Source organism: Danio rerio, chromosome 2 (genome assembly GCF_049306965.1).
Source record: "Danio rerio strain Tuebingen ecotype United States chromosome 2, GRCz12tu, whole genome shotgun sequence".
NCBI lineage: Eukaryota > Metazoa > Chordata > Actinopteri > Cypriniformes > Danionidae > Danio > Danio rerio.
Window position 1 is genome coordinate 61,818,906 of NC_133177.1, and position 24,476 is coordinate 61,843,381.

At 37.2% G+C, this 24,476-nt stretch overlaps 1 protein-coding gene across 4 annotated transcripts; it reads left to right on the plus strand.

Annotated features, from left to right (window-relative positions):
* Positions 1 to 1,902: 1,902 nt before the first annotated feature.
* plekhj1 (pleckstrin homology domain containing, family J member 1) lies at positions 1,903 to 23,922 on the plus strand. 4 transcript variants are annotated; one of them, XR_012386409.1, is made up of 7 exons: positions 1,903 to 2,114; positions 6,461 to 6,528; positions 9,624 to 9,690; positions 10,425 to 11,856; positions 12,777 to 15,077; positions 15,390 to 15,835; positions 15,904 to 15,951. XR_012386409.1 is itself a non-coding variant. In NM_213288.1 (6 exon segments), coding segments are annotated over 6 exon segments (477 nt in total). In that variant the 5' UTR covers positions 1,926 to 2,020; the 3' UTR covers positions 20,109 to 23,922.
* The last annotated feature ends 554 nt before the right edge of the window (positions 23,923 to 24,476 follow it).

The window sequence follows — 24,476 nt, forward strand, 5'->3', positions numbered from 1 at the left end:
CCAGGCTGGGAGACCAGCTAAATCCAGCTTGACCAGGCTGGGAGACCAGCTAAAGCCAGCTTGACCAGGCTGGGAGACCAGCTAAATCCAGCTTAACAAGGGTGGGAGACCAGTTAAAACCAGCTAAACCAGGCTGGGAGACCAGCTAAAACCAGCTTGACCAGGTTGGGAGACCAGCTAAAGCCAGCTTGACCAGGTTGGGAGACCAGCTAAAACCAGCTTGACCAGGCTGGGAGACCAGCTAAAGCCAGCTTGACCAGGCTGGGAGACCAGCTAAAGCCAGCTTGACCAGGCTGGGAGACCAGCTAAATCCAGTTTGACCAGGCTGGGAGACCAGCTAAAGCCAGCTTGACCAGGCTGGGAGACCAGCTAAATCCAGTTTGATCAGGCTGGGAGACCAGCTAAAACCAGCTTAACCAGGCTGGGAGACCAGCTAAATCCAGCTTGACCAGGCTGGGAGACCAGCTAAAGCCAGCTTGACCAGGCTGGGAGACCAGCTAAAACCAGCTTGACCAGGTTGGGAGACCAGCTAAAGCCAGCTTGACCAGGCTGGGAGACCAGCTAAATCCAGTTTGATCAGGCTGGGAGACCAGCTAAAGCCAGCTTGACCAGGCTGGGAGACCAGCTAAATCCAGTTTGATCAGGCTGGGAGACCAGCTAAAGCCAGCTTGACCAGGCTGGGAGACCAGCTAAATCCAGTTTGATCAGGCTGGGAGACCAGCTAAAACCAGGCTGGGAGACCAGCTAAATCCAGCTTGACCAGGTTGGGAGACCAGCTAAAGCCAGCTTGACCAGGCTGGGAGACCAGCTAAATCCAGCTTGACCAGGTTGGGAGACCAGCTAAAACCAGCTTGAGAAGGCTGGGAGACCAGGCTTGGGCTGGTTTTAGCTGTTTCTTTCAGCAGGTATGAATAAAACTTATATAATTACTGTTTATGCATAACTGTGAGGGTTGGGGTGGGGCAGACATTAATAAAATATAATTAATGGGTAATTTAATAAATAATATGAATTAAACTCAGTATGATTACTGTTTTACATTACTATAAGTGTTGGGGTAGGGGTAAGCATTAATAAAACACAATTTAATGAGTAATTTAAAAAATAATATGAATAATAACAGCTATAGTGACTGTTTTTACATTACTGTGAGGGTTGAGATGGGGTAGATGTTAGCAAAATATAATTTAATGGGTATTTTATTAAATAATATTAATAATTCTCATTATAATTACTGTTTTTACATTACTGTTGGGTTTAGGTTTGAGGTAAACCTGTATAAAATACATTCATTCATTCATTCATTTTCGGCTTAGTCCCTTTAGTAATCTGGGGTCGCCACAGCGGAATGAACCGCCTTTATAAAATACAATTCATCGGTAATTTAATAAATAATATGAATAAAACTTAATTACTGTTGTACATTACTTTAAGGGTTGGGTTAGAGGTAGACATTAATAAAATACAATTTAAGGATTAATTTAATAGGTAATATATCAATAACACTCGGTATAATTACTGTATTTACGTTACTGTTTGAGGGTGGTGGTAGGGTTAGACATTAATAAAACACAATTTAATTGGTAATTTAATAAATAATATAAATAATTCTCGTTATAATTACTGTTTTGCATTACTGTGAGGGTTTAGTTTGGCAGACGTTAATAAAGCACAATTAATTAGTAATTTAATGAATATGAATAATAATAGTATAATGGCTGTGTTGACATTTAAGGGTAGATACTTGATAAAAAACAATGTAATCAGTAATTTAATAAATAATATAAACAATTCCCCTTAACTTCCGACTGCAGCTGTATCTCTTCTAGCAACAGCCGTGTGTGAGCGTCCTCTATCGGCTGTATGTGTTCATGTGTTGGGTGTGAAAAAGTGTGTTTCGTTATCAGATCAGACTCAGAGGAGCTGCTGAACAGACCGATGAGGAGTGTGGATGAAAGCCTCTGTATAAAGTGTTAAAAATGCGCTTTTATGAGCCGAGTGAGCCGTCGAGGAGCTGAAGATGAGGTTTAACGAGAAGGAGCTGGTGTTTCTCAGCCGCCAGCCCACACAGAGAGCGGCCGAGCTCGGCATGAGAGGCCCGAAGAAAGGCGACGGTAGGAAACGACCGATTATCTGAACATTTCTGAATAAAACTAGAAGAATAACGACAGAATTATACGAGTAAAAGATTGAGTTTCAGTGTGGTTATCGCTTTAGCATGCTAGCTGTATTGATAATGTCCTGTCATGACAGTTTTAGTAGCTACTAAACCTTTTTATTTGTTAATTAGTGTTCGTTTTTTAATAGCATTGAGATACATAAAACATGTAATTTGTACTAATATTATGTGACTTAAATACATATTTATGATACAGTATAGTTACACAAATGCGACAAAACATATATATATATATAAGAGAATACATAAAGACATACATATACATAAAGAATAACAAATAAAGATCAAGATAAAAATAAAATAAATGAAAACAAATAAAATATAAATATCTAAAAAATAAAAACATAGGTAAATTATTAATATATTATTAAAAAGGCCCGTTCACAACATGCACAGTAAATAAATGGACTTTAGAGATTTAACTATGCTTCTGGATGTAAAACATCTTCAGAGTTTATACCACAGCTATAACAATACATTTTAGGTAAAGCTCCCTACGAAAAAATCCATCTTAAACCAGCCTAGGCTGGTTGGCTGGTTTTAGCTGGCCGACCAGCCTGGTTTTAATGCGGTTTTGGCCATTTCCAGCCTGGTCTTAGCTGGTCAGGCTAGGAGATGACCAGCTAAAACCAGCTAGACCAGCCTAGCCAGGCAAGGAGTCCAGCCAAAACCAGCTATGTCCAGCTTAAACCAGGCTGGTGAAGCTGGTTTTAGCTAGATTTAGCTGATCATTTAGCCTGGAAATGGCCAAAACCCCTCTAAAACCAGGCTGGTCGACCAGCTAAAACCAGCCTAGGCTGCTTTAATCTGGATTTTTCAGCAGGGCTGGTTTTATATTCGCACATCTGGACTTTCTAAGTAGTGAAATAATATTAGCAGCAAATGACTATTAAAGCACAACATTGTTCCCATAAGCAATATCACACGTGTAGCAGTGCGATATGACTGTATATCGGCACTGGTGAGAGGTATGCTTAGTGTCTGACCAGTGACGATATACAGTCATATGGCACTGCCAAGGGCGTAGGTTTGCACGTGACACTGGTGGGGACAGGTGAATACAATCTCCCCCCAACACTTGACGGGGTCAAGAATAAATATCGCCTTTTTAAATATATATATATATATATATATATATATATATATATATATATATATATATATATATATATATATATTAGGGATGCAACAATACTGTTAGCCCACGGTTCAATACATACCTCGGTTTATTAACACGGTTTTTGGTTCGGTTCGGTTCTCATGGCTTGACACGTGTGTTTTTTAATTCTATAGGCAATAGGAACAGTAAGAGGTTAAGGAGAAAAAAATAAAAACTATATATATAGTTATATATATAATATATATATAGCTATTAATTGTTTAACTGCTAATGGAATTTAGTAATCCTCCATATAATTATATAATTATGAGGATAAAGGCTTCCATTTTTAATTTAAAACAAGTTTTAACAGATTTCTAGAAAAATAAATAAAAAAATGTATGATAGATGATCAATTTGTGTTTGTATTTCTTTATTGTAAATGTCATCATCTATAAAACTGTAACGTAAAGCTTACAGTTTAAATGCACATTTGTAAATAAACACTTAAATTAGTAAGCAATTTGACCAAATGGTAGGAAATGTTTTGCTACATAATCAACTGTGGTTATGATAACCATCCGACAAGCTAATCCAGCAAAATTAGTTTTCTGAAATGCGACATTTTACCTCATAATTAAATAGAAAATAAACAACTTCTGAAGTGCAAAGAATAAGTGCAAAGGGGTTCAGTTTTTCAGAAAACAATAACCACCCCTTTCAATATAAGCTGGCTACAGGCCTGATGGTGTAAGGGTAAAATAATGTTAATTAACTGATAAAGAGAGAGTTTAATAAGGCTTCCGCTGTAGTTTTTCTGACAAAACAGAAATTGGGCATGCTACTCTGAGAGAGCAGGAGAACTGCAGTTGGTTTTCAGGGCGTATTATACACAGACTATGTCAGTCTGCAATTGACCTTTTTCTTTAATGTGGAAGTGTGCTTGTTTTTGAGTTTGCTTTAGAACTTCAGATTCAGTTGCCTATGGGAGAAATGACTATGAATAATAAATAACATTTTTGAGTATTTTTACAGTACCGTAAAATACAAGCCTACACATCAAAACTTACAAAGTTTTGCTATTTTGGAAAACTGAAAAATTTTTTCATGGCAAGGTTGACATTTGCATAGAATTGCTCATATAGTTGGGCGAAATATAGTTAGAAGTAGGGCTGCTCGATCTTGGGAAAATCATAATCACGATTATTTTGGTCATAATTGTTATCACGATTATTCAAAACGATTAGTGTTGAAGTCAAAATTATTAGCGCTCCTGAGATTTTTTTTTTTTTAATAAATATTTTCCAAATGATGTTTAAACAGAGCAAGGAATTTTCACAGAATTTCCTCTAATGCTGTGTTCACACCAGATGCGGAACGCACGGATAAATCGCGTTATTCTCGCATAATTTGCTGCGTGAGCATTTGAGTTTACTTGCTTCATTCGCGCGTCAAATCCCGCTTCATTCCCGCGTCAAATCTGCTTCATTCGCATGTCAAATTCACTTCAGAACAGACGCGGATTCGCGTGATGGGCAGGGCTTCTGTCTGCCCGGTGACTCTAGCTTCATTGCTAAATGGCTAACATGGATTTTATAAAGAAAATAACAGTGTTAATGTGCTTTATGAAGACTGAAAACAGTGTCGATACGTTTAGGACCATGTCTTGAGTCCACTACATGCTTTCAGAGGTGCAACCAGCTATGTGAGCTCATAAACTCCCCCAAGAAAACTGAACCTGGATGACGAAGGCTTTCAACGGTGCTTCTGACTGAGCCAAGCCCAGATTGATGACTTGTTGTCGGTGTCACCTGGAGGATTTCCCCCAGGACACCATCAACAGGTTCTATGTCACAATCACGCCCCCACAAGAGCAAGCTTTTGATTGGTTAACACGCGCGAATGTTCGCTGAAGTTCAGATTTTCGAACTCGAGAGATTCACGCGAAACGCTCGTTAATCGCGTCAAACATGCAAAACGCTCAATTCGCAAGTATCGCGCCATTCGCACCACGCCATTTGCGTCATCCGCGCTGCGCCATTCGCGCGTATCGTGCTGCAGGATGACTATTCGCGCGTTTGCATTGACTTAACATGTAAATCACTCGCGCTTGACGCGCGTTCCGCATCTGGTGTGAACGCAGTATAATATTTGTTCTTCTGGAGAAAGGCTTATTTGTTTTATTTCGGCTACAATAAAAGCAGGTTTAAATATATTGAAAGCCATTTTAAGGTCAATATTATTAGCCCCTTTAGGCTATATATATATATATATATATATATATATATTATTGTCTGCAGAAGAAACTACTGTTATACAATGACTTGCCTAATTACCCTAATAAGTCTTTGAATCTGAATGCTTGTATTTTGAAAAATATCTAGTCAAATCTTATGTGCTGTCATCATAGCAAAGATAAAAGAAATCAGTTATTAGAAATTAGTTATTAAAACTATTGTTTTGAAATGTGTTAAAAAAAAATTGTCTTTTCATTAAACAGAAATTGGGGGAAAGGGCTGCTAATATTCAGGAGAGCTAATAATAATTGTATACAGTTATTTTCCTCCCTGCAAAGGAAAGAAAAATAAATGCAATAGAATAAAGATATAAAACAAACTGCTTTAAGCATTTTCACTGCAAGAGAAACACTTTACCTACAAAAGTCCTTCAGTCAAGAGCAGTGAGGGATTTTCTCCTTTGGTTTGATTAATGATAAAACAGGCGGCAGCTGGAATAGTGCGCTGTCACTTTAATGGTTTCTCTTTCACGTTTCTTTTGATCCTCAACTCGTTTGTTTATTACACATGTGAGGGTTAATATGAATAATCACTAATCACCACGTTTTAACACCTATTTGACCATTAAAGCGCTCACATTAAGATGACTTTAGATGCTCTGCTCATCACAGTGTGCGAATGATACCGAATGCTGACCGTATGCTTCTGACTATGTGTGCCCGCCGCGCACACACACACAGGAACATGCGGTTCAGAAAGGGGGCGGTAAATAATGGAATAATCGTTTATCTCGATTAATGGTTTTTCATAATCGTTAGAAGCTAAAATCCAAATTGGATTTTCGATTAATTGCACAGCCCTAGTTAGTAAACAGTATCAGACAGTCACCGTTTGCAATGAGGAGTGATTGTATAGACTAATGTCTCTTCTTTTTTCCCACAACAGTTGTAAAGAAGCGTTTGGTGAAACTTATTGTTAATTTCCTGTTTTACTTCCGGACCGATGAGGACGAGGTGAGTGTGAATCCTATTATTATCACCTATTATTAGGCTCATTTTGGAATATGACAAAGAAATGATGGTCACACTTTACAATTAGCTTTCATTATTAGTTAATGAATTTACTAAGATGAACTAACAATGCATTCATTCATACACATTCCTTGGCTTAGTCCCTTTAATAATCAGAGGTTGCCACAGCGGAATGAACCGGCAAATATTCCAGCATATATTTTACACAGCGGATGCTCTTCCAGCTGCAATTTAGTACTGGAAAACACCCATACACACACACACACACACTCATGTACTAGTATGGCTAATTTACTTAATCAGTTCCCCTATAGCGCATGTGTTTGGACTGTAAGGGAAACCGGAGCACCTGTGGAAACCCACGATGAACATGCAGACTCCACACAGAAACACTAACTGACCCAGCCGAGACTCCAACCAGAGACCTTCTTGCTGTGAGGCCACAGTGCTAACCACTGAGCATTTATTAATGATAGTTCAGCATTTACTAATGCACTATTAAAATACAAATTCATGCATGTTAGCATTAGTTAATCCACTGCGAATTACCATAAACTAACAGCGAACAGCTTTATTTTCATGAACTAATATTAGCAAGCATGAATAAATTCTGCACAAATGCATCATTCATGTTAGTAAGTGCTTTAACCTATATTAACTAATACAACCTTACTGTAAAGTGTTACCGAAATGATGCCAAGATGTGCATAAAGATTTAATCTGATTGTCAGGCCTGTCACAATAATCAATATAAGAACTTCTCGCACAACACATGGACATGAGCTCAATCATTTTTGGTGATGCAATATATATCGCCCATACAGGGCTTGACATTAACACCCACCAACCTGCCAAATTTGGGTAGATTTCAGCTGTGGTGGGAAGACAAACACTCCCACAAAAGTCTATCATTTTGTAGGCAGCAACAGTTGCTTTCACTTTAAACATTCTTTGAACAGATTATTAACGGGCCTAATTGTGATGATCATCCATTCATTGTCACCTGCTTTCTTTTGCTTAGTTATTTTTGAAAATATGGTTTAATTATCAGTGTTGTTACAATAACATTGCCTTAATAGGAGATTAACTGCTCATTTATGTGTAGTTGACTGATGATATGAGCCCTTTATTTAAAATGTCAGTTGTTTTGTTATTTAAAGAAAGGTTCTGTTGAACAATAAGTGCATGTATACAGCTATATTCTGCTTGTTTTGACACCAAAAAATAATTATTTGTTTGTTTTTGGTGTGGTCAGAGGTTTGGTAAATCTTTAATCTTGAAACCTGAAAAGTCATGTAAATATAAACTAATAGCAATGCGACACTGACACTATGAAATGACACTATTGCCCCTTTCACATATACAGACCTTTCCGGAAAATTACCGGCAATTTTTATATTTTATATTATAATTATATAGCATTACATTATTATAATAATAATGTTTTATTGTATATTAAATTATATTTAATGATGTGAAAATTGCATTTGTTTGACTATCATATACAAAATATGATAGAAAACTATGTTATATATAGTTTATAGGTATAATTTGTCCCCTGTAAGCTCTCAACTTAAATTTTAGCATGTCTAAGTCAAATTTATGCAAATAAAATATATTTTCCCAAATGCAAAATTGTGGCTACTAATAATGGCGAGTGGCTAGTAATGTTGGAAATCTACTGCTCTGCTTAATAGCAGAATAATGAGAGAGATATTGTTTGAGAAAATGTTCTAACTCTTGTTGAAAGTCAAGTTTACACACAATAAGATTATTCTGCCTCTGGAAAAGCTCAGATGATGATGTCAGGGTTTTGGAAGTTTCTGATTGGCTAATTGACAACATTTGAGTTAATGTGAGGCACAACTGTAGAATAGTGTTGAAGGAAAAGCTCAAACACACTGCTTCCTTGTGTGACAACATGGGAAAATCAACAAGCCAGAATCAACAACAAAGCCAGATTACCATAAGCTGAATGACACTGGGAACAGACTGATGTGTGGAGACATGTCGTGTGCTCTGATGGAGATAAGATTGAACTGTTTGGCCATAATGACCAGCGTTACATCTGGAGGACAAAGAGGAAAGAACACAAGCCTAGAACACCATCCCAACTGTGCAGTATGGGGGCGGCAGCATCATGTTGTGGGGCTGTTTTGCTGCAGGAGGGACTGGTCCACTTCACAGCATAGATGGCATCATGAAGACAGAACATTATGGAGAAATACTGAAGCAACATCTCAACACATCAGCCAGGACATTACAACTTGGCCACAAATGACTCTTCCAAACAGACCATGACCCTAAACACACTGCCAAACTAGTGAAAATGTGCTTTAAGGACAACAAAGTGAATGTTTTGAAGTGGCCATCACAAAGCCCTGATCTCAATCCTATAGAACATTTGTGAGCAGAGTTAAAAAAGCTTGTGCGAGCAAGACAGCCTACAAATCTGACTCAGTTACAGCAATTCTGCAGGAGGAATGGGCCAAAACTCCTGCAAACTATTGTGAGAAGCTTATGGAAGGAGACCCAAAACATTTGACCAAAGTTAAACAGATTAAAAGCAAAGCTAAAATAATACCAAGCAAATGTGTGTAAACTTTTGACTGTCTAGAAATTAATAAATAATTCCCTCATTATTCTGGCATTTAGCAAATGTAAATCATTTAGGTAATCCTAACAGAACTGAAACAGTAAACCTTTAGTGTGATTTACCATCAGACATTTATTTGGTAAATGGTTATGTTCATTTTTTTAGTGCATGTAAACTTCTGGTTTCAACTGTAATTGAAATGTTCTTAAGAATGAAATATGATGTGTTCTCTGGAAGAGTGTTCTTGCATTGTGATAATATTATTCTGTCATTCTGGCATTATATAATGAGTGGCTTAAAATGACAATATTATCATTTATCGCAATATATTTTGGTGCAACATATCCTACAACAAAATATAGATATCGTGACAGGCCTACCGATTGGTACTGAAATCAATACTTTTGGTAATGCTAGTTTTACGAGATATTACAGTTTTGCAAGTCACAAGTTGAATCTGCCTCTTTCTGTGTGTTTACAGCCCATCGGCGCTCTGCTGCTGGAACAGTGTCGTGTGGAGAGAGAAGATCTTCAGGTTTTCTCTATCGGTAAAAGCTGCGTCACTCACAGATTCACACTTCAGCTAACTGGGTTTATTTAAAGCATCAGCTCTGCTGTCTGTATCGCTTCCTAATTCATATAAACCACATATACTGACAGTACTTAAAATTCAGACACACAATTGAATCAAAATTATTCGTCCTTCTGTTAATTTTATTTAATTTTTCCAATATTTCCCCAATGATGTTGAACAGATTCAGGAATTGTTCACAGTATTTCCTATAATATTTTTTCTTCTGGAGAAAGTCTTATTTGTTTTATTTCGGCTAGAATAAAAGCAGTTTTCAATTGTTTTAAAGCCATTTTAAGGTCAATATTATTCGCCCCTTCAGCAATATTAGTGTTGGTTGTCTCCAGAACAAACCACTGTTATTCAATGACTTGCCTAATTACCCTAACTTTACCCTAATTACCCTAGTGAAGCCTTTACATGTCACTTTAAGCTGTATAGAAGTGTCTTAAAGAATATCTAGCCTAATATTATTTACTGTCATCATGTCAAAGAGAAAATAAATCAGTTATTAGAGATGAGTTATTAAAACTATTATGATAAGAAATGTGCTGAAAAAATTGCTCTGTTAAACAGAAATGGGGGGGAAATATACAGGAGGGAATTTTTCTTAACTCATAAATGGCAGTGATCTATATGGGACAGAAATAACCATACTCAATGTGCTTTTATTTATTTCTTTATCTTTGATTTGTTTTGACTGTTTTGCAGTGTTTTTAGACGAGGCGGAGCGAAAATATCTGTTTGAATGTGATTCTCAGGAACAGTGTGCCGAGTGGATCGACGCCATCATTAAAGCCAGGTGTGTGTATGTAAGATGCTGAAATCGGCTTGTTAAGTGGTGACGTGTTTGTGATGTATGTAATACTGTTTCCGGGTCCAAGCTGCCATTCATTTGAGTGGAGAAATCATTCGTTTATGATCACGTTTTATTCCTATCACACATTAAAGTTAACTTTATATAAAATCATGGTGTACACAACAATCTCTGGGCTTGCTGCATAACAAATACCAAAAATTTAACAATTTATAAAAAAATGAATCACTTTCTGGCATTCGGATATTAGGCATGGACATATATACTGCGATCGTGATTTTCGAAAGCATTAAATCGCTTTGTAAACGTTTATTATTACCATTTCATGAGTCTCCCCATTCAGTTGAATAGAGCGCTTGGACCCGGAAGCCGCTTTGCGTGACGTCACACTTAACAAGCGGATTACCACAATCCTGTGCATTTCTTATATCATAACACTAATCTTGCTGTTGTGAATTGGTGCATGAATTAGCAAAAACCCAAGAATGACAAGAATAAAACTAATTTGAGAGATGTAAATTCAGAAATGCACAAAAACAAATCTGAATTGAAAGATGGAAACTGGTAATTATGAGGAAAATAAATTTTTAATTGCAAAACTTGAACTCAGAACTAAAAAAAATTATAATAATAATGCAGAACTGCAGGACTCGTTTGTTTTTATCATGCATTCACACGGGGCTTCAGCGTCAACGGAGGGCATGTCTGTAGTTGGGGATGACGCAATCATCGTAGCAGCGTCAGCCAATGAAGTAAGTCCGCAATCGGGTACCGTCTGAGCTGGGGTATTTGCATGAAGTGATTTGATTGAATGATGCTTCCAATGTCACTTGAAAAGTTGAGAAATTCCCAACTTCTGCAGCGAGCAATTGCTGAAGCAGCACAGACGGACCCACAATTCAGTTTAGCAACACTTGACGTTCCATGACCCAAGAGCCAGTTTCTGTGTCTGACGATCGGGTTGTCGTTGTCCTAACCTTCCACCAAAACCCGTTCCACAATGCACCGGCCCTTACAGATCCCCCTGCAGGTGATGGGCCTGCAGAAGAATGGTGCCACAGCGCTCCTTCGGGCTAATCCTGGCCAGGTTCCGTGGGAAAAAAACCTGGCAACCAGGCGCTAGCATACTAGCCTCAACCCCAGACCTGACTCCAGGGTGGGGCCCCGGCTGTGCTATACCAGGCATCATCATGGTCCTCTGGTAGGAAACTCATAAAGGGTTTTTAAAGCGCACTTAGTCTGACCTGTCAACTAGGACCTTTTTGCCTTGGGAGACCCTAACCAGGGGCATTAGCCCCCAACAACATGGCTCTTAGGATCACTCAGGTAGAGGTCTGCATTCCCGCGGCTGTCCCACGGGCGCCGCAGGACCCGACCAGATTTCCGCGGCGCGGGAATAAATTTCCGAATAAATCGCGGGAGCGGTCGGTAACGGGTTTAATTTGGGACTGGAGCGGGCTGTCTAGCAATATCACAGATATTGCTATGCGAATGTGAGAGAGAGAGAGCGAGCGAGCTTTGCCTGTGTGTGTGCTTGTGTGTGTATGTTAGTGCGCGCGCATGCGAATTAGAGAGAGAGAGAGCTTTCCCAGATAGCAAAATACACTCGGGCCAGTTCCGGCTAGATTCTCGCCTGCCGGAGACTTACCACTCAGCCCGGCTCCGGCTGCCGGACTCCGGATGCTTGTGGACTCACTGCCCGATTCCGGCCCGAATCAATCGGGCCAGATGCCATGGCCGTAAGCGAGCCGACACTGCCGCATCCGCGCCGGAATCAACCCGAGAGTAATGTGCGCAGCGGCCCGAAGCTGGACTCAGTATTAATATACCTTTATATAAAACCTTTTGGTATTACATTGGTACTTAATACATGGTATTACAAGCCTTTGAGTTGATATAACAGCAAACGCCTGTGTGTCTGCTTGGTGCTTGTGTGTGTGTGTGTTAGTGCGCGCGCGTGTATGAGAGAGAGAGAAATTTGTCTGTGTGTGTGTGCTTGGTGCTGTGTGTGTGTGTGTGTATACAGACAGCTTGGCTGTCTTTACTGTATAGCTGGGGGATTTTCGGTTTTGTTCTCCCCCGCTCTTTAGCGGGATCGGGCGCGGCGGGCAGAAAACGGGGCGGGGCGGGCAGCGGGACAATAAATTCTTAATATAAGCGGGATCGGTCGGGTTTGGGCTAAAACCTGGCGGGTGCGGGCGGGAGCGGGATTCAAAATTTAGTCCCGCGCAGATCTCTACACTCAGGCAATCAAACCCCTCCACCATGATAAGGTGCTCCTTCACATTAAGAGAAACCAGCTGAGATGGCTCGGGATGCCTCCTGGACGCCTACCTAGGGAAGTGTTCCAGGCATGTCCCACCGGGAGGAGGCCTCGGGGAAGACCCAGGACATGCTGGAGGGACTATGTCTCCTGGCTGGCATAGCAATGCCTCAAGATCCCCCCGGAGGAGCTGGAGGAAGTGTCTGGGGAGAGGGAAGTCTGGGGTTATCTCCGAAGGCTGCTGCAAGAATGACGTCGCCTATTCAGAATCAGTTTTAATGCCAAGTGTGCTTCACACACACAAGGAATTTTCTTTGGCTACTGAAGCTTTCAGTGTACATAAAGTGACAACACAAAATAAATATGAGAAAAAAAAGATGATAAACATTAAACAGAGATGCAGTTAATCAAGAAATCTGGATGTTGACTTGTATGTACAGGTTTGTTATAAATATACAGGTTATACAGTGCTGTGTACAGATGCGAATGGAGAAAGTATTGCATTGTATAGTGATATAAGGTGCTGTGTACAAGTGCGTATGGGAAAGTATTGCACATGTTTATTTCACAGTTGGGGGATATTTCACTGTTCATGAGGTAGATGGCCTGAGGAAAGAAACTTTTCCTGTGTCTGGCTGTTTTTGTGCTTTGTTCTCTGATGCACAGACCAGGCGGCAACAGTTGGAACAGGTAGTGTGCTGGGTGCGAGGTGTCCAGAGTGATTTTGTGAGCTCTTTTACTCACTCTGGAAGAGTACAGTTGTTAAAGTGTAGGAAGGGTAGTGCCAGTGATACGTTCAGCAGTCTGGACCATTCTCTGTAGTCTACGGAGGTCGGTTTTGGCAGCTGAGCCGAACCAGACGGTGATTGAAGTGCAGAGGATGGATTGGATGACAGCTGAGTAGAACTCTACGAGCAGCTCCTGTGGCAGGTTGATGGTGCGGCTGTCAGGTGTGATTTTGCCCAAAGTGTTAGACTTCACTAATGGTGGGGTGTATGTGTGATCTGTTTCTTTATATTTACAATGTTTTTGACTCGTTTTATTTTCATATAATGTTTGCATAACCTCTGGATAACTGCTATGCTGGTATCTTTTAAGTGTAAAGCACTTTGAGAAGGAAGTTTTAAAGGCTTTGTTTATAAATAAATTAGTTATCTTTACAGAACTATAGAAAAAATGTCTGAATTTCTAAATGTGAATACAAGAATATCAGAATTGTGAGATGTAAATTCAGAAAACACATGAAAAAATGAGAATTGCTAAACCTAAATTCAGAATTACAAAACAAAAGTCAGAATTATGAGACGGAGACTCGTAACTACAAAAACTCAGAATTGCCAGATTGAAACACAAAACTTTAAGACAGATCTCTGAATTTCTAAATATATAATTAAATTTGCAAGGAAATCAGAATTGAGAAATTCAGAAAATACAAGAATGAAATCTAAATCGCAAAAAATCTAAATTAGACTGACTTTATTTTGGACTTCCCTAATTGTAAGGTGTATTTGTGATCTTTAGTAAATTTGTGAAGTGTAAAGCGCTGTTTAAAAATAAATTATTCATATTTACAGAACAATAGACAAAATGTCTGAACTTTTAAATGTGAATTTAAGAACATCACAATTGTGAGATGTGAATTCAGAAAATACAAGAAAGTAGCAAAACTTAAACTCAGAATTACAAAAAACTCAGAATTGTAAGACGGAGACTCGTGACCACAAAAACAAAAACTCAGAATTGCAAGATTAAAACACAGAACTATGAGACAAATCTCAGAAATTACAAGAAAATCTAAATTTGAGAAATTCTGAAAATACAAGAATAAAAATCTGAATTGCAATACTTGAACTCGGAACTTTAAAAAATAATAATAATGCAGAATTCAAGACAATGTTTACAATGTTTCTCACTTGTTTTATTTTCATATAATTTTTGCATAACCTCTGGATGGTTGTTTTTCTGCTGTCCTTGAATCTTTTAAGGTGTAAAGTGCTTTGAGAATCAAGTTTAAAGGCTCTGTTTATAAATAAATTATTAATCTTTACAGAACTATAAATTATATATAAAAATGTCTGAATTTCTAAATGTAAATTCAACAATATCAGAACTGTGAGATGTAAATTCAGAAAACACAAGAAAAATGTGAATTGCAAAACCTAAATTCAGAATTACAAAACAATTCAGAATTATGAGATAGACTCAAAAAACAAAAAGTCAGAATTATGAGATAGAGACTCAAAAACAAAAAGTCAGAATTATGAGAGAGACTCAAAAACAAAAAGTCAGAATAATGAGATAGAGACTCAAAAACAAAAAGTCAGAATTATGAGATAGACTCAAAAACAAAAAGTCAGAATTATGAGATACTCAAAAACAAAAGTCTGAATTATGAGACAGAGACTCAAAAACAAAAGTCTGAATTATGAGACAGAGACTCAAAAACAAAAGTCTGAATTATGAGATAGAGACTCAAAAACAAACAGTCAGAATTATGAGATAGAGACTCAAAAACAAACAGTCAGAATTATGAGATAGAGAATAAAAAACAAAAGGTCTTAAAGTCAGAATTATGAGATAGACTCAAAAACAAAAGTCAGAATTATGAGATAGAGACTCAAAAACAAAAGTCTGAATTATGAGATAGAGACTCAAAAACAAAAGTCAGAATTATGAGATAGAGACTCAAAAACAAAAGTCTGAATTATGAGATAGAGACTCAAAAACAAAAGTCAGAATTATGAGATAGAGACTCAAAAACAAAAGTCTGAATTATGAGATAGAGACTCAAAAACAAAAGTCTGAATTATGAGACAGAGACTCAAAAACAAAAAGTCTGAATTATGAGATAGAGACTCAAAAACAAAAAGTCAGAATTATGAGACAGAGACTCAAAAAACAAAAAGTCAGAATTATGAGATAGAGACTCAAAAACAAAAGTCTGAATTATGAGATAGAGACTCAAAAACAAAAGTCTGAATTATGAGACAGAGACTCAAAAACAAAAGTCAGAATTATGAGACAGAGACTCAAAAACAAAAAGTCTGAATTATGAGATAGAGACTCAAAACAAAGTCTGAATTATGAGATAGTGACTCAAAAACAAAAAGTCAGAATTATGAGATAGAGACTCAAAAACAAAAAGTCAGAATTATGAGATAGAGACTCAAAAACAAAAGTCTGAATTATGAGATAGAGACTCAAAAACAAAAAGTCAGAATTATGAGATAGAGACTCAAAAACAAAAAGTCAGAATTATGAGATAGAGACTTAAAAACAAAAGTCTGAATTATGAGATAGAGACTCAAAAACAAAAAGTCAGAATTATGAGATAGAGACTCAAAAACAAAAAGTCAGAATTATGAGATAGAGACTTAAAAACAAAAGTCTGAATTATGAGATAGAGAATTAAAAACAAAAAGTCTGAAATATGAGATAGAGACTCAAAAACAAAAGGTCTTAAAACAGAACTTTAGGACAGATCTCTGAATTTCTAAATATAATTTTTAAGTTGCAAGAAAATCAGATTTGTAAGACAATATTCAAGATTTAAACTTGATTTTCATAATAATTACCCACAATCCTCTGTGTTTCTTGAATGTCCAGTCTATAACAGTAATCTGCCTCTGTCTGCAGTTATGAATTCATGCGCAAAAACCTGGTCTACTACCGCACAGAAATCCATCGGCTGACGGGCAAGGTGAGAGAACACATATCAATAAATACAACAGATATCTGCAGAAATTTAATATATTTGTTTACCCTTAAAGAAGACCTATCTGGCCCTTTTTAATACCGCTCAAAGGCTTTGATCCTAATTGTGGTGTTTTGGTGACTGTTGCTTTAAATTCAAATGAGATGGAGAAATGGGCACTAGTGGGCGGGGCTTTCCCCCTCTGATGAAAGAGAAAATGTCCATCAAAGTGTCTCTGCAGACTGTTTCTATCAAGTCTGATTATAAACAATACTAGTGGTGTAACCAATCACGGTTGATCTGTGATTCGTACAGCTCACAACCCATGGTTCAGAGCACGATTGACCCGCGGATTAATAAATTTTTTTTACTGGTAAATTAGTCCTAAATGTGTACCGATTACAGAGAGATAGTCTCTCGTGTCATTCAAATCACATGTATGAAAACATTTAGGCTTTCCTGTAAACTATAATGATGAGGGAAGAAGTTGTGGTGGGCTATTGGGGATGTGGTGGGTTTCTTAGGTTATTAAAGGTGTTTTTTGTCACTACTTGTTTAACCTGTATCAATGCATTCAGTATAAGCTGCACGATTAATCATTAAAAGATCGGGATCTCAACACCCACGCAACCTCAAATATAAATGATGGTGATTTGCATATTATTATTAAAGGGTCACGAAACACCAGAGCACATGTGTTGAGCTGTTGACAGTGGTATATGTGTCCCACACTGCTAAAAACACTATGAGGATACATATATCTCACTAACAAGTGAAAATTGGTTGTTTTTGCGTTATTTCGAGCAAATTCGTACATCCGGTTTGAAACAAATTTTTGAAGCTGCGTCACGGCCATGAGATCTTAGCGTGTATTCCAGCGTGCAGACTGGGCGTCTGTACCAAGGTGTCCCGTATTACGTCTCTGAGTGTGCTGCACACATTCATGAGTATGGCTTGGTTCAAACCAATCAGCGCGCTCCAATTATGTATGCGCTGCAACTTCATTAATATGCATGCTAGCTTTCTTAGACTGTACCTGAAACAGTGTTCAGACGGCAGAGAGAGTCCTGTTGCCAAAAGTTATGGGAAAAAAGTAAGAATTGTTTGGAGATATGAGTCGCCTGTGTTGCTTTCATAATGTGAAGGTTCTGTTTCATTTTCTCTCTATGAGTGCGCTGCTAGACTCACGTGTGGATCCTCAGAGTAAAATTTACTCAGTTCAGAGAATATTTGGTCCCTCTCTAAATTGAGCTAAATTTACTCAGCAGCAGAGTTAAAGTTAATGAGACAATGATGGGTTAAATAAGATGATGATTGAGCACTGATGATGAACACCTGCTGTTAATAAGCAGAAACAGAAGAGAAGTAGCAGCAGCTTCACTCATTGCTTACCTGATTGACTTTATTTCTGTCAGATGTTCACAAAAGTCCACGTGAGATTCATCGAGAATTCATTGTTTTAGATTATTTTGCTGAGCAGAATCTTACAACTCAGTGGAAATGGCCATATCTGTGGGGTATTTTGAGCTCAAACAGTTAAACACACCTGAACCAGTTAATCAAGCTCTTTCCAGGTATACTAGAAACTTCTTGGCAGGTGTGTTAAAGGAGGTTGGAGCCAAACTATGCAAGATACAGACCCTCCAGGACCGAGTTTGGGCGCCCTTGCTCTAGAGCACAGGCCTCAAACTGGATTCTTGGAGGGCTGCAGCTCTGCACAGCTGTGCTCCAACCCTGATCAAACACAGCTGATCCAAATAATCACAATGTTCAAGAGTAGTAGGCGTGAGTTGGAGGTGATTGGAACTAAACTATGCAGAGCTGCGGCCCTCCAGGAATTGAGTTTGAGATTATTACTCTAGAGCAGGGATCACCAGACTTGGTTCTGGAGGGCCGGTGTCCTGCAGATTTTAGCTCCAACCCTAATCAAACACACCTGAACAAGCTAATCAAGGTCTAAAGCCTGGTTTATACTTCTGCGCCAAGTGACCGGTGTAACCCTCGGCGCATGCAACGCACATAGCTGTGCATTTATTCTTCTGTCTCTGTTGGTCTGCATTAACACTTGCGAAGTGCTAGTTGGCAGTGCGGTGTAAATGTTCCTCTGCGTCGAGTTTCTTCGCTGCTGTTTTGCTTTTCTTGAACACTTCCTGAATGTACAAGTGGCTCAAACTTGCTCATTTTGAGGCAGGAACCGGCGGATGTGCAACAAATTTAACTATGAGGTAAACACAAAACAAAACTGTCCATCCGGAGCTCCTTCACAGGACTCCACACTTGTAAACAATCATAGATATATACACTAGATGTCGCCTGGCCTATTGTTGTCTATAGGACGGAATGCGTCAATAGCGCCGCCATCTTGCTACAGGGTAACGCTCCTTTGAAATGAATGCGGGACCAAGGTACAGTGGAGGACTGTGGCCATCCAAAGCCAGAGATATACACATATACACATATATATCTATGATCGGGAGTTTTCCTGGATGTTAGTGTATAATTTTTTTTTCTAATTACGTAAATTATAATTTTCCATCACTTTTCTACATTGATGGATCAGTGACCGCACGGGCATTCCTGACAAAAAGCTTGTGTTTGTGTGTACAGAAATGTACTATTCACCCTCCCTGTTAAATTAGATCTAATCATGTCCTGAAACACAGCTCCTCTCCTGCTTTTACTGCTCATACTGACGGAGGGAGCGATTCGTTTGTGAATGAATCCCCCGAACGACTCTTTCACTAACGTTAGCCGACAATAATACCAGTTTCTGGCAGCGCAGCATCTCATTGTCATATTTCTTTTGCATTGTTTGCTGATTTTATTCAACAAAACTAGCATAAGCCGAGTGTTTAGTGCCAGTTGGAGCTGCTTTGCCGTATGGTGAATGCAGTAAGTGACTTATCATCAATAACGTTACCTGATTAGCACAAAAGTTCAGAACATACTAAAACAGAAAAAAACTAAATATTACCTATGAAATGTTCTGCCTTTGTGCTTTGTTTTCTTTGTTTGCTCGTTACTACACCCGTAGACAGCGCTAAAGTCCCGCATCTTCACGTAATAACACTGTCTTGTCTAGTGCGGTTGAATGACATTTGTCCTGGGAGCACTGTTCCAATGTGGCGGCGCTATTGACGCATGCTCAGGGTCCCTATGCGATATCTAGTGTATATATATCTATGGTAAACAATCGATTTGCGCGGCTATCGGTCCCACCCAGACTCGTCAGCGCTACCAAGCCGACCAATCACAAAGCTTGCGCTACGCGTTGTTGCGAAGTGTAGTTACATTTTACAGCGCCGTAGCATACGCCTGCATTTGACGCAGAAGTATAAATCAGCCTTTACTAGGTATACTTGAAACACCCAGGCAGGTGTGTTGAGGCAAGTTGGAGCTAAACCCTGCAGTGCACCGAACCTCCAGGAACGGGATTGGTGACCCCTGCTCTCGAGATACCAGAGATGCATTCATAATGGCCAGAATAGAAGGACTTATTGTAATGTAATTACTGCTGATCTCCTGCAGGATCCACTGGAGCAGTATGGGATATCAGACGAAACCCGCTTTCAGGTCAACAGCGCTCTTCCTCCTCTCCCTCCTCCTCCTCCTCCCACATAAACCACACAAACATCAGCATTTATATGGCTGTTTTTCTTTTCAGAGAGTCTTCTATTCATATCCACCACTGTTCACTCTGCAGTCTTTAACGTGGGTGAATGTGTTCTGTTATTACTGTAATGAATGTCCGCTGAGTTTGAGCCAATTAAGCGTTATTCCTGATATTGAGATCACTGTTAATGTAAACAAACGTCGGGTTTTACAACTCATTTCAGCACCTTTATTGCCTTTAATAACTGATGTTATAAAGGTTTTATGCATGCACACATTAGGACGCTTCACCTTAAGTGCACTCAACAGGGTTTGTAGCATGCAGATTTGATTTATTTTATGCACTGTGGCCTTACTAGAGGTTTTACAGTAAAACAGTTTGTGTATTTGCGTTTATTTAATGTCTCTGAAGCTGTGTAGTGTTTTTATTTCATGTCAAAATCAAAGGAGAAAAAATATTTATATTCTGCAAAATAAGTCTGTATCTGGACTATTAAATATTTGATGGCATAAATAATAGTGTTTGTATAAAGGTATACGCTATTATAAGTTTGGGCTCGGTAAGATTTTTATAAAATAAGCTTTTTTTTTCACTGTGACTGCATTTATTTGATCAAAAACACTGTAAAATTAGTAAATGCTTTGACAATGAAACTTTTTTTTTAATTAAATGTAGAATAATTTTTATTTATTTCTGTGATTTTAAAGCTAATTTTCCAGCAATATTAATCCAGTCTTCAGTGTCACATGATTCTTTAGAAATCATTATAATATGATGGTTTAATAATCAGAAAAAACATTTATAATTATTATCAGTGTTAAAATCTGTTGAGCTGTGTTGTAAAAAAAAAATAAATGAGTGTAAAGAAGAGAACCCAGTCCAGGAGACTCGAAACAAGCAGAATTCCTTTATTGAGACGTGTTGGTTAATCTGCAGTCATACAGCGTCTTTAAGATGTCCATGTGTCTGCAAGAGCCTACTACAGGTCCGCAGTCTGCAAGTTCTTTCACAAGTCTCTCTCAAGTCTCACACAAGAAAGATTTCATGGCTATATTGTGTTCTAAGGAGGAGAGGATATGGCTAAACAAAGCATGCAAATTAAGAGTTGTGGTCGGCAGGGTAAACTGCTTTTTCAGGTCTAATCTAACCACGTTCTGGAGACAGAAACCGCCTGACCATTTAATCGAAAAGAGAAAAACAATAGACACCCCATGCTGTGAAACTGACAATTTGCATTACTTTGGCTTAGCCTGTAATCAGAAAGACAAAAGGTTAATGTCCCTCCTAGCTGGGATGTTAATGAAATGATATAATTAAAAACCAGAGAATATAACTTTTCAGTTATTTGTAGATTATTGTTCATTTGGAATTAGATGATATCAATTTATATTTCCACAGCTGCTTCATATTTTTGTGTAATCTATGGTTTTTAATAGGGAAGAAATAGATGTTAATTGCGGGATAAATATTAATTCGTACAACAAAACCCTCTCAAAATTAAAAATTGAATAGAAAAATATTAAACAGTAATGTAATAATATTAAACAACAATAAATGAATGATTCAACTTTGTTTGATTAAAAATACAGTAATTTTAAAAATGGTATTACAATTTTAAATAACTTTATTAAATGTTGATAATTTTTTTTTTTGTGATTTTGTGACTGATTTTCCAGCATTAATATTCCAGTCTTTCGTGTCGCTTCAGAAATCATTATAATATGATGATTTAATAATCAGAAAAAAACATTTATGATAATTATTATCAGTGTTGAATTCTGTTATGCTGCTTTATATTTTTGTGTAATCTATGGTTTTTAATAGGGAAGAAATAGATGTTAATTGTGGGATAAATATTAATTCGTACAACAAAACCCTCTCAAAATTAAAAATTAAATAGAAAAAATATTAAACAGTAATGTAATAATATTAAACAACAATAAATGAACGATTCAACTTTATTTAATTACATATAATGTAATTAAAAAAGTTATTAAAATTTTAAATAACTTTTTTAATTAAATATAGATTCATTTTTTTTATTTCTGTGATTTTGTGACTGATTTTCCAGCATTAATATTCCAGTCTTTCATGTCACATGATCCTTCAGAAATCAGTATAATATGATGATTTAATAATCAGTAAAAAACATTTATAATTATCATCATCAGTGTTGAAATCTGTTGAGCTGCTTCATATTTTTGTGTAATCTATTGTTTTTAATAGGCAAAAAATGGATGTTAATTATGACATAAATATTAATTTTTACAACAAAACCCTCTCAAAATTAGAAATTAAATAAAGAAATATTATAAAACAACAATCAAAATCAAAAAAGGATTCAACTTTAATTAAACAGTATTTTTAAAAAAATGTATTACAATTTTAAATATTTGTTTTATTTTTGTGATTTTCCAGCTTTAATATTTCAGTCTTTAGTGTCACATGATCTTCAGAGAGCAGTATAATATGATTTAATAATCTGAATTTTTTAAATAATAATTATCATCAGTGTTGTATATATATGTATATATTAATACTAAAAAATACAGATTTCTGAAATATGTGATACTGAAAAAGCTGCATTACATCACAGCTACTCAATTTTAATATATTTATCATAATAAAAGTTAAACAGTAATAGGCGACACAGTGGCTCAGTGGTTAGCACTGTGGCCTCACAGCAAGAACGTCGCTGGTTCGAGTCCCGGCTGGGTCAGTTGGTGTTTCTGTGTGAAGTTTGCATGTTCTCCCAGTGTTGGCGTGGGTTTCCTCTGGGTGCACAGTCCAAACACGTGCGCTATAGGGGAACTGATGAACTAAATTGGCCGTAGTGTGTTTGTGTGTGGGTGTTTCCCAGTACTGGGTTGCAGCTGGAAGGGCATCCGCTGTGTAAAACATATGCTGGATAAGTTGGCGGTTCATTCCGCTGTGGCGATCCCTGATAAATGAAGGGACTAAGCCAAAGGAAAAAGAATGGATGGATAAATAAACTGCAATAATAGTTCACAGTTTTAAATATATTTAAACTATTTTTGATCAAATAAATGCTTTGGTGTGCAGAATTGCCTTTTTTTTATTAAAACATAAAAAATATAGTGATCACAAGCTTTTGACTGGAACAGATAAAGTGTGTGTGTGTTTGTATGTTTAATTGATATTGGTATTATTAACATAAGCAAAAGCATTACATATTTGAATGCAGAATTAAAACACCATTATTTTTGTCTTTTGATTTTGTGGTGACATGACATCTGTGCATTTCATTCATTCTGACCTCAGCTTGTGAAAATATCAGCTTTAAATAATTCAGTCAAATGTTTCGTCATAAGAGGACTTCCGTTCAACTGTTACTCAGACTATATGTTACAGTCGATGCTCAAACAAAAGGGCATTGAACGGCAGAACATCAGACAGAATGAGATGACAATAACTCGAGCAGCTTTCCTGTAAGTGTGGAGACCGATTGATTATGCCTGAAAGTGTCTGCATCTTATAAATGTGAGATTCTTTATAGTTTTTAAAGAGACAGTACACCTGAAAATGAACATAACCGCATTATTATTTAAGTGCTTGTCAACTTCCATTGAACACAAACTAAGATATTCAGAAGAAGGCTAAAAATGACACTGTATTCTTCAGCTTTGTGTTTAAACAAGTAAATGATGACAGAATTTACATTTGTGTGTGTGTGTGTGGACTGTCCCTTTAAGCTTACCGTCATGCACTAGAAATTATTCCAAATATTTTAGATTTTATAATTGATGTATGTTGCTCGTTTCCAATCTTATTTTTGCTAATAAATCTCTTTTAAAAGACTGCTGACGGTGTCTATGAGTTTTATTTGCTTTGATTTAAGAGTTTAGGTCTGTTGAGTGCTTGATTCTGATTGGCTGCTGAGTGAAAAAGTCTTACTATGTTGCTGACAGTTTTAATGTAATCATAATACAAAGATTAACACTTTAAAATAAACAATAAAAAATCTAAAAACTTGTCTAAAAGAGGTCTTTTAGAGTGTTTAGATGCATTTTTTAATAATGTAACAACTAAAGGACTTCACAAGCACGTTTGTAGAGATAGTAATACTAGAACCTGGTGGTTGCAGCCTGTCATTACATGTTCTTATTTTTACAACCAGATGATGTTAATCTGTTTTTTTAAATGGCTCTATTTTAACTGGGAACACTAGAGTAATTAAAAAAAAATTAGAATAAAAATGTGAAAAATTCCAATTGTTTTCAATAGGGGAAAAATGGATGTTAATTACAAAATAAATATTTATTTCTGAATCCAAAACTCTCTCAAAATAAAAATGACATAGAAAAAAATATTATAAAACAAAAATAAATTTGATTGATTTTACTGAGAAACATCTG